The sequence below is a fragment of the Melanotaenia boesemani genome, chromosome 5, assembly GCF_017639745.1.
Source record: "Melanotaenia boesemani isolate fMelBoe1 chromosome 5, fMelBoe1.pri, whole genome shotgun sequence".
Taxonomy (NCBI): Eukaryota; Metazoa; Chordata; class Actinopteri; order Atheriniformes; family Melanotaeniidae; genus Melanotaenia; species Melanotaenia boesemani.
Window position 1 is genome coordinate 9,074,215 of NC_055686.1, and position 11,258 is coordinate 9,085,472.

The 11,258-nt window shown below is 40.1% G+C and overlaps 2 protein-coding genes across 2 annotated transcripts; one reads left to right on the forward strand and one right to left on the reverse strand.

The window, feature by feature from the left end:
• Positions 1-2,795: 2,795 nt before the first annotated feature.
• LOC121639756 (tripartite motif-containing protein 16-like) lies at positions 2,796-4,965 on the reverse strand. The gene is made up of 2 exons (XM_041985225.1): positions 4,876-4,965; positions 2,796-4,706 (listed from the first exon to the last, which is right to left on the reverse strand). Exon 2 carries the CDS (start codon positions 4,622-4,624, stop codon positions 2,984-2,986), a length of 1,641 nt encoding a protein of 546 aa, XP_041841159.1. The 5' UTR covers positions 4,625-4,706; positions 4,876-4,965; the 3' UTR covers positions 2,796-2,983.
• Positions 4,966-5,555: 590 nt separating this feature from the next.
• LOC121640343 (E3 ubiquitin/ISG15 ligase TRIM25-like) lies at positions 5,556-8,346 on the forward strand. The gene is made up of 3 exons (XM_041986055.1): positions 5,556-5,767; positions 6,557-7,517; positions 8,163-8,346. Exons 2-3 carry the CDS (start codon positions 6,619-6,621, stop codon positions 8,344-8,346), a joined length of 1,083 nt encoding a protein of 360 aa, XP_041841989.1. The 5' UTR covers positions 5,556-5,767; positions 6,557-6,618.
• The last annotated feature ends 2,912 nt before the right edge of the window (positions 8,347-11,258 follow it).

An 11,258-nucleotide genomic window follows, 5' to 3' on the forward strand; every position in this document is an offset into this window, starting at 1 on the left:
ACGCACACGCACACACACACACACACACACACACACGGATCTAAAACCCTTTAAAAAGAGCTGTTTTCTATACAGCTTCTTACGTGTGCTGGCTCTCTAACTCCAGGGTAGTTAATTTTGCAATGCTGTGCAGCCTTACTTTAAGAAATACATAGACAACAAAGAACAAAAGCATGAAATGATTCTCAGTAATGTGGGACCATCAGCCCACCACTGTTTTTCAGCTGAAGCAGGTGGTAGCTCTGGTCAAGGGATGAGGGTGCAGCAGCTGTGACGAGGCTTGCACGGCGCACCTCACAGGACAGATTTTTTGTACTTTTTTGACAACAAAGATGTTTTTGCAGTAATTTAAAATTAAGTGAATTAATTTTTCAATTCACTAAGTAAAATTTTAATTAAACCATATGATTTTAATTTATTAGGCATATCAAAATTAATGTTTCTACACAAAGAGATTAATCTGTGGAATTACTGAGTTATTTTTTTTCTGAATAACACTGAATCGCTGCGTACTGACCACCACAAAAAGAAAAAAGAAAAAACAATCACATTAACACAGAGATTTTAGAGGTACAAAGAAAACCAGAGAACACTTCAAACCAAACAAAAAGGTAAATCAATCTGTTGAATGAAAACACTGATGCAGACTTGAAGTGGTCATTTTAGGTGAGAATTCCTGCTAAATGATCTAAATGCAGATGCAAATGGTCACGAATGGGTCACTGATGGTCCAGATGGGAGTTTCTATGTCTCTGATCACATCTATTGTTTCGCTTGGTTTTGTCCTTCCAGGGTTTACTTGTGTACAGAAAATGTGTTAATTCAAACTTTATTACTCCCCATTGAGACATCTTAAATCTGAATGTGCCAAAACAATTAAACTCAAATGTATTCAGATTCATTTTGTTCTAAATTCTTTCTCCAGGCATCTGTTGAAGCCACTTCTCCAGCCCCCGGTGTTCTGGTGACCTCTGGTACTACTGTTGCCTTCACCTTCCAGGCTTTCTCCGGCTCTTTATTGAGTCCTTGGTATTTCTACCAGTTTCATGTGTTCTCTTTTCCGGATATTTCCATGGTTGGGGATGGCTACATCCATCACTACAGCTTTTCTTTGCTTCTTATCCATCATCACAATGTCCGGTTGGTTGGCCACCACCATTCTGTTGGTCTGTATGTGGAAGTCCCACAGGATCTTAGCCCTCTCATTCTCCACCACCATGGGAGGTGTTTCCCATTGTAATCTACGTGTCACGTGTCATATTCTGCACAGATGCTTTTTTACACTATGCTGGCTACTTGGTTATGGCGTTCCATGCATTGTTTTCCTGGCAGTATCCTACCCCTGCTGTTACGTACTGGACTGTTTCAGGGGCCTCTTTGCACAGTCTGCACCTGGAGTCTTGCCTGGTCTGGTAGATCTGGGCCTCGATTGCTCTGGTGCTCATGGCTCCTGTGCTAAAACTGTTTTTTACCTAAAACATTGATCCAGGCTTGAAGTGGTCGTTTTAGGTAAAAAATATCTGCCAAATTACCTTAATACAGATGCAACTTGTCATGAATGTGTTACTGATGGTCCAGATGGGGGTTTTTATGTCTCTGATTACATCCATTGTCTACCTGGGTGCAAAGAAAGTGTCAAGGTTGAGGCGTGGAGGAGAGGAACCACGTGTAGGCTGAGGGGGTTGGAGGCAGACCGGTGTAGAAGTCAAGGTTTATTTTACAATAAACACACAGCAGTAACAGGACATGAAGGCTTACAATAGACTGGCAGGTTGAAAAATTATCAATACTCAGAAAGACTAATGACGAACAGATAAAGTGAATAAACAACTCAAACCAGCTAAACTAATGAACAGGAAACAGAAGGCAAAACAGAATACACAAAGGAACGAAGTACAAAATTAGAAAAGAAAACAGACTGCAAAAACCCAAATCAAAAGCCACAATCAAAGCTTCAACAAATCAGACAAAATGGAGCCCAAGATTTTCATTAATGTAAACAATTTTACAATAAATCATGAAAATTGTAAGAATTTCTGGTATTGAGTTTTATAGTTAACAGTTTACATTCAGCTTTACTGATACACGACTAATAAATGTTTATCTAAGTGGATGAAAACCAGATTTGCTGGATGTTTACGAAGCTCAAAGAAAAAAGTTTTCTTTACATGTACTTGGTGAGAGGCAGGTATATTTAGCATAAGCCAATTAAGTTACTCCCATGGGATGCTTGAAATCTCAGGATGTCCTGAATTTCTATTTATATAGAGATTTAATCATTTATTCCACACATACACTAACGTTCAAAAGTTTGGGGTCACTAGGATTGGGGATTCAATAGGGAAGTGACCCCAAACTTTTGAACGGTAGTGTATTCCTAATTAATGTAATTTAAAAAAAAATGTAATAATTTTGAGTTGTTTTACATAGACCAGCATTAAACTATAAGAAACTTTGTTTCTACTGCATTAAACAGATAAATGGAAGTCATCCTTACAGCATCATAGCTGCCTTAAATAGCAACACATTTCAAAGGATCATAAACGTGTAATATGCAGTAAAATTTAACCGGGTCAGGTGTAGGCACTGAAGTTTGACTGACTGAATAAAGAAATCTGTGTTATGTTGCCATCTAGTGGCTTTTGACATGAGAAATGAGTGTTTTCTTCATGACAGTAATAAATTAATGAATGATAATAATATATAATATAATAATGACTGTTGTGTATTCTCTGTGTAATATACTGTAACTCCCTCATTCTTCTCATATATAAAACCAAAAGAGAACATGTTTATTACCAAAAAACAATTTTATTGATCATGTTATCAGGTTTTTGACACATTAAATCAGATTCATGAACAGATTCACTTCATCCCACAATCAATGTCAGAATATCGGCTCCGTAGGATAAAATAATGACACGTCCTGATTGATAAAGATCAAATATACAATTTAACCACCTGATCACTGAATTACTTTTGTCTATTTCAGTTTAACGAACTCTGCAGAGTCTCTGACAGGATGTGTACATAAATGGTGATAAAAGCGAATCCCAGCATAGAGCGGCTGAGTGAATGTGGTCTGGACTCTGTGGAGGAGAGTCATGGTTTCAGAGACGCTGTAGAAAGACAGAATACCTGCTCTGTGGTCCAGATACACTCCTATTCTGGAGGAAGGAGGACCTGAGACTGGAGTTTTTACATTGTTGTGCCGAAAAATATAACTTTTTGTACCACAATATAATGCCCAAGATGTGTCACATGACCCAAATCGATCTAGAGGTCTGCTGATGTTCTTGTAGGCGACAGCAACATCAACTCCTCTTCCTCTCCACTCCACCTCCCAGTAACAACGTCCAGTCAAACTCTCTCTGCTCAGGACCTGCCACCACTCAGTGAATCTGTCTGGATGACTAGGATAAGATTGATGTTCATCCATTAATGTGATGTTTCTGTTTCCCTCAGATAATGACAGGAGTGTGTGTGCCGTGTTTGGATCCAGTGTGATTTCTCTTGAATATTTTAGAAAGTCATCTCTGCTCTTTGGTTCTGGTTCTGGTTTTGATTCATACAGTAAAACGTCCACATCAGTGACTGCCAGTGAGACGTTTGTCCATTTCTCTGTCAGGATGTCCTGTAGTTTATCTCTGGTCTCTGACACAGCTGCTGTCACATCCTCAAAGTATCTGAGAGGACGAATATTGATGCTGGATGAGTGTGTAGACTCACTGAGTGCTGAAAGTGAGGGGTAGTTGTGTAGAAACTGGTTGTGATCCTCTGTGTGTGAGAGCTGCTGCAGTTTTTCCTGAAGCTCTTTGACTCGACTCACTTCAGTTTCCTGCTGGGATCTGATCTGCTGCTTCACATCAGACCTTCTTTTCTGGATGAGACGGATCAGCTCAGTGAAGATCTTCTCACTGTCCTCCACTGCTTTATCAGCGGAGCCATTGATGGCCTCCACCTCCTGTTGAAGCAGCTTCACATCTTTCTGGATTCTCTGCTGGATTTGTTGTCGTCTCGCCTCCAGCTCCTTCTGCTTCTCAGCTCTTTCTGCTGCAGCTGAGACTGTTTCATGACCTTTATGTTCATCCATTAAGCAGAGATAACAGATACTCTGCTGATCAGTACGACAGAAAATCTTCATCACCTCATCATGACGAGAACAGATGAACTGCTGGAGATTCTTGGAGGGCTCCACCAGCTTGTGTTTCTTAAACTGGGCTACGTCATAATGAGGTTGGAGGTGTTTCTTACAGTAAGAAACCAGACAGACCAGACAGGACTTGATGGCTTTCAGCTTCCTCCCAGTACAGACATCACAGGCCACATCTTCAGGTCCAGCATAGCAGTGATCAGCTGGAGCAGCTTGGAGTCCAGTCTTCTTCAGCTGCTTTACTACTGCCTCTAACATGATGTTTTTCTCCAGGACAGGCCTCGGTTTGAACGTTTTCCTGCACTGAGGACAGCTGTGGATTCTTCTCTGATCCTCTTCATCCCAGTGGGTTTTAATACAGTTCATACAGTAGCTGTGTCCACAGGGAATAGTCACCGGATCCTTCAGTGGATCCAGACAGATGGAACAAGAGATGGATTCTTGGTTCAGTTTTGTTTTTCTTCGAACCATTCCTCCTTGATTGAAAAAACAAGACTAGTTCTTCTACAGTAGATCTTCCAGGCTTCTGTTCACTAAATGCTGATTACAGCCACTGTGGATCCAAAAAAGAAAAAAGAAACATAATTAGTTGAACCGACTCTGGACTCTTTAAAACATTTGCTGTTGAGCTATAAACCTGCATGGAAACACTGCAAAGGAAACAAACTATCTCGGACTAGGACTGCAACATCTAGTCCTTTACAGAACCATGTCAGTCTCACCTGATGAAGGATTCAGAACAACGAGGATCCGGTGGCCGGATTCTTCTTCAAGTTTGTTGTTTATTTTCAAGCTGGAAGCTTCTCTTCAGACGGAAAATAACCCTGAGAACTAATGGACCAGCAGATTTATTTAAAAATTGACGTCACGAGCCATTGCTCAATCGAGCCAATCCAGATTGATAATGCGGAGTCAGGGGTTGAGCTCATGGAGCGATGCTAAGCGTGGAGGATTGTGGGAACTTGAGTTCAGGACAGGTCTCCGCTCTCCACAAAGACGTGGCGTTGCCTGCTTCCCAGGTCCTGATAGATAAAAAAAATCTTCAACTTCTACATTTTATTTAATCTTTTTGTCTAGTAAACATTTTTATCGTACAACATTTTTCCAGGCTTTATTCACATTTTGCACCTAAAATCAATTTTAATTAACTAAAATTTGAACAAGCTCAAAATTAAAATGGTGAACTCTGAAGTGAAATATTAATATTGAACCTGTAAGAATTTAACTTTAAACTAGTTTATGAGAAGCAGCAACTTGTGCAACACTGCAAACATGGAGCATCACGTCTGTGTGGCGCTCACGAGGCCTTTCATGAGCTCAGTTTCCCACAATCCTCCACGCTTTGCAGCTTTCCCTGAGCTCCACCCCTGACTCCGTATTGTCAGTCAGGATTGGTTCACTGGATCAATAACTGGTGACGTCAAATTTTAAACTAGTCTTGCGGTCCGTTGGTTCCCAGGGTTATTTCTTGTGTGCAGAAGAGCTTCAATTTGCGAAGATAAGCAGCAAACACCCAGAAGAATCCACTTTGTGGTTGCTTCTACGGCGTCTTCACAACCGAACCAGCTGATGAGTCTCGGCCACCGGATCCTCGTTCCTCTGGATCCTTATCAGGTCAGACTGGCATGAGGGAAAACTGAGAAATATTGTGTGTTATTAGATGATAAACTCGGATCTGTGCTTCTCCAGTTCTTTATCTTTTCGTCAAGTTTAGCGTTTTGGATTAAGCTTTGCTGCTTCTTTCTCTTCAATACCTCCACAACCTACCCAACATCTGCATATTAGCTGCGTTTACATGGAGCTTTTTGATACGATCTTATATAAAAATGCATCATGTAAACATGTCAGCTGATCCGATTGCCCTCGATCAAAAATCATTTTCAATCCAATCGAGAGGGGTGTTTTAAACCCTCGATTTGTCATCATTCAGATATATTTATATATATGTATAGATCAATTCTGTGGTTGTTGTTTCTGCGCATGCTTAACCCGCGTGGAGGTTACGTAACGTAGGGAGGATTTGAAAAATGCTGCAAAACAGAACGGACGGTAGCGCATATGTTTTTGTTATAAACTAAGGTAAAAGTTTTCAGGATTTCTATTGTAAAAATAAAAAATAAATTTAACACACATGTTCTGAAGTAGTAGGCGCTGTACACGTGAAATTTTAAATCTATCCATCATTTACATGCAGCTGATCTGATCACTATTATAAACATGCCAGCTGGAATCTCTGAGCTGATTGATTTCAATCGAATACATGAAATATTTGTCCATGTAAACGTAGCTAACAACACATATTAAACACGAAGACGTTACTTGTGCTGAATCAGCTTAACATTAAAGATTATATTTGTAAAGTTTATTCTAATTATGTTTCTTTGTTGTCTTTTGGATCTACAGTTGCTTAAACCTGGAAGATCCACTGTAGAGGAACAGTCAGGAGAAACTCACTGGGCAGAGAAATGCTGAGGAGAAAGACAAAGATGAGTCAAAACTCCATCTCTTGTTCCATCTGTCTGGATCCACTGAAGGATCCGGTGACTATTCCCTGTGGACACAGCTACTGTAAAAACTGTATTAAAACCCACTGGGATGAAGAGGATCAGAGAAGAATCTTTACCCTAGAAGTATATGCCTGTCCTCAGTGCAAGAAAATTTTCTTAACTCGGCCTGATCTGGAAAAAGACATCATGTTAGCAGAGTTAGTGGAGGAGCTGAAGAAGACTGGACTCCAAGCTGCTCCAGCTGATCACTGCTATGCTGGACCTGAAGATGTGGCCTGTGATGTCTGTACTGGGAGGAAGCTGAAAGCCACCAAGTCCTGTCTGGTCTGTCTGGTTTCTTACTGTAAGATACACCTCCAACATCACTATGACGTAGCTCAGTTTAAGAAACACAAGCTGGTGGAGCCCTCCAAGAATCTCCAGCAGCTCGTCTGTTCTCGTCATGATGAAGAGTTCAAGATTTTCTGTCGTACTGATCAGCAGAGTATCTGTTATCTCTGCTTAATGGATGAACATAAAGGTCATGAGACAGTCTCAGCTGCAGCAGAAAGAGCTGAGAAGCAGAAGGAGCTGGAGGTGAGTCGACAACAAATCCAGCAGAAAATCCAGGACGGAGAGAAAGATGTGAAGCTGCTTCAACAGGAGGTGGAGGCCATCAATGGCTCTGCTGATAAAGCAGTGGAGGACATTGGGAAGATCTTCATTGAGCTGACCCGTCTCATCCTGAAAAGAAGCTATGATGTGAAGCAGCAGATCAGATCCCAGCAGGAAACTGAAGTGAGTCGAGTCAAAGAGCTTCAGGAGAAGCTGGAGCAGGAGATCACTGAGCTGAAGAGGAAAGACGGCGAGCTGGAGCAGCTCTCACACACAGAGGATCACAGCCAGTTTCTACACAACTACCCCTCACTGTCAGCACTCAGTGAGTCTACACACTCATCCAGCATCAATATTCGTCCTCTCAGATACTTTGAGGATGTGACAGCAGCTGTGTCAGAGACCAGAGATAAACTACAGGACATCCTGAAAGAGAAATGGACAAACATCTCACTGGCAGTCACTGATGTGGATGTTTTACTGTCTGAACCAGAACCAGAACCAAAGAGCAGAGATGACTTCCTAAAATATTCAAGAGAAATCACACTGGATCCAAACACAGCAGACACACGTCTGTCATTGTCTGAAGGAAACAGAAAAGCAACATTAAAGGATGATGAACATGAGTGGAAGACGATGTCATTTTCTAGTCATCCAGACAGATTTACGTTTTGGAATCAGGTCCTGAGCAGAGAGAGTCTGACTGGATGTTGTTACTGGGAGGTGGAGTGGAGAGGAGGAGGAGTTTATGTTGCAGTTGCCTACAAGAACATCAACAGAGCTGAATACTCAAATGAAACTAGATTTGGATTCAATAACAGGTCTTGGGCATTATATTGTGACACTAAAAGTTACACATTTCTGCACAACTGTATAAAAACTCCAGTCTCAGGTTTTCCTTCCTCCAGAATAGGAGTGTATCTGGACCACAGAGCAGGTATTCTGTCTTTCTACAGCGTCTCTAAAACCAGGACTCTCCTCCACAGAGTCCAGACCACATTCACTCAGCCGCTCTATGCTGGAATTCGCTTTTACCAGAACCTGTTTTCAAATCCTGGTGGAGACTCTGCTGAGTTTGTTAAACCAAAATGAACAGAAGTAATTAAAGGCTCAGATGGTTAAAATGTGTATTTTAGTTTCCAGTTTATTTATCTTCATTGTTGAGTCATTTCTTCAGCTGTCAATCACATTTTCTGGGTGGTTCTCTGACATCTTCTTGTTTGTTGTTTTGTTGATGTTTGGGTGGAGCTCCTTCCTGTGTCTGCAGCCATGGAGGCTATCACTGCTCATGAGCATTTTATTCACCTAAACTAATTCATTTACATTTAATTAGTCACAGCAAATGTTGTTGTTGTTCTAATGGATGTACAGATGAGGTGATACACAGCTGATGTCATCAGTATCATAATGTCAGATTCACTTATTGTGGGATGAAGAGAATCGGTTCTTGAAACCATTGGACAAGAATCATTTAGCAGATTTTAAAAATGTAATGTTGCAACAAATTGATGATTTAATTGATCAATAAAGATGTTTCATGAATGAACATTTTCTCTGTTGGTTTTCATTTCAATATTTTATTAGTTTTATACTTTTACCATCAGCTTCATGTTTAAGAATAACGGGACATTTTCAGTATATCATACAGGAAATACACTCTAGATTATGTCTCATGTCATTGATATTTTTAAGAGAATGCTTGTATTGGTGAACTAGATCCAGTTTTCTTATCTATCTTACCATTTCACATAAAACATAACAATTCTGTTATTTAATATTTTCAATATAGTTTAATTTCTGTGTCTTGAAAAATAAAGGAGATAGATAGATAGGTAGATAGATCCTAAGAGCGCCCAGGCAACGTCACAAAACCCTGTTCTTAATCATTGCAGTTAATATGAAGAGGATTTGAATTTGTTTACATAACTTATATTGAGGGCATGGATTGTACTATACTGCTCTCTAATGTAATTATAAATGTGTAAAATGCAGAGGCCAATTTCCCAATTGTGATCAATAAAGTAAATATTATTATTATGGGGGCACACATTCTGGCAGGCAACATCTTTCAGCCTGCTATGATCTGCGTCCCCTCCCCATATAGCTTACATTATAGCCTACCATCGTGTGTTTTGATCCATAAATATCTTATATTTGGTTTGGTCTACAGTTACAACGGTTGTATAAGCAGCACACATTCTGGCAGGCTGAGAAACGCTGCCTGCCAGAATGTGTGCTGGGCAGTTTGATTCAGTAAAAGCGAGGAAGTTAAATTAAAATGATAGCCTCCTTACGCATGAAATAGTTTCTGAACATTATCAAGCATTATCTCCATCCTGGAATTGGTGATAGTTGTCATTTTTGACTATTCGGTTGTTCTATTTATCTATTTTCAAAATAAGCAAGAAGTACCAAAATCCTTCCTACACTCCAGACCAGGTGGTGGCGTTATAGCACCAATTAAATTTTTTTGTTGCTTACCGCCATGGAAAATGACGCGAAGAAGAAAAAGCGGAAGCAGTTGCAACCGCCAAAAAGTAAAAACAGGGGACTTCTGGCTGAAATGTCCGCCTGAGAAGACGCATGCAGAGACGCTCCGCACCAGCTTCTGCTGAAAACTGTGCTTAAATATCTGTAACATAAGTCAATCTTGTCTTTTTAAAAGTTTATGTGATTTTAACACTTTGGTGAACTTTACTAGGCTTAAAATGGGGAAAAAAGAGAGCATTCTTCCCACTCTACCGAGCTAGGTAAAACTAGTCCGACATGTGCGTTAGCTTCTGGAGGCCACGATTACTCTTTGAATACTGGGGCCGTCGAGGAGTTCGTCGAGGATGATTCAAGTAGGACTTTTCCAAAGGGGACAGAGACAGGAGACAGAAGCTGTGGCCTGAGGTGCAGAAGGCCCCCCTGCAGGGAAAATTGCGTTTTTTGCTGGTGCAAGAGCTTTCATCGCAGGAGAAGGTGAAATAAAACTTTTGGACTAATTTTCCTATGGTAGTATACATATATATGGACGCTCACTTAAGTGTCCTACTGATTTGAACTTATTTTTTCACAGTTCGCTAATAGTTTGGGATACTTTTAGCACTATTTCTACTGGTTTAGGTGCTGCGTTTCACATCCGACCTATTCTCTATAAAGTTGTAAAGGGTTAAGTAGTTGTTTAATAAGGTTATTCCTTATCGTTGTTCATTCACACGTTCCTTTTTTCTTACTTGCTCAATTATATGTCTTTCCCCCCCCCCCCCTTTAATACCAGGGGGTTAAGAAATACTCTAAAACGCAAAGCTTTATTTTTATTTGCAAAACAGTTTAGAAATGATTTTGTACTTTAAGAATCACATTCTCTCGCTAAAGATTACAACTTTTGGAGATCACAGTGGGGCAACGACATATGGCTGTCACATGGCTCTGAACACTCTGCAGGGGTTGCTTGCTTGAAAAACAGTTTTAGGGGAGAAGTGCTGCTATCGGATTGTGAAAAAAATGGCCACTTTGTTTGTTTAGTTTTAACGATGTATAACAAGATTCTTATTATTAGTAATTTCTACGGCTACAATTTTAGATCGGAAAATGATTTGTTATTAGATTTGTTAGATGAGAAAATTCGCTTCTACCTATCCAAGTTCCCAGATGCATATTTAGTAATAGGGGGGATTTTAATGTTGTTTTGGATGAAGTTATGGACAGGTGGCCACCCGGAAAACCCTCTCATTCAAACTCAAACCTTAAAAATTTAGTGAACAAATATGATTTAACTGATATTTAGAGAGATAAGTTTCCAGTTGATAGAGTGCATACCTGTAGTAATAAAGACTTTTCTAGATGCTCGCGCTTAGATTATTGGCTTGTTCCTCGTTCACTCGATAAAAGCAGTGTCACTATTCAGATTTTACCAACGCCTTTAACCGATCATAAGGCGATAGTACTCAATATTAACTTATTACCAGGTGAAACCCTTTCAAAAGGTTTCTCATTTTGGAAAATGAATAGCTCCCTTC

Excerpts from the sequence above, each read along its gene's own strand:
- LOC121639756 (XM_041985225.1), bottom strand. The coding sequence starts at position 4,624 with ATGGTTCGAAGAAAAACAAAACTGAACCAAGAATCCATCTCTTGTTCC.
- LOC121640343 (XM_041986055.1), top strand. The coding sequence starts at position 6,619 with ATGCTGAGGAGAAAGACAAAGATGAGTCAAAACTCCATCTCTTGTTCC. Across the intron at positions 7,518-8,162 it reads AAAGACGGCGAGCTGGAGCA|AATAGGAGTGTATCTGGACC; the intron begins GCTCTCACACAC and ends TCCTTCCTCCAG.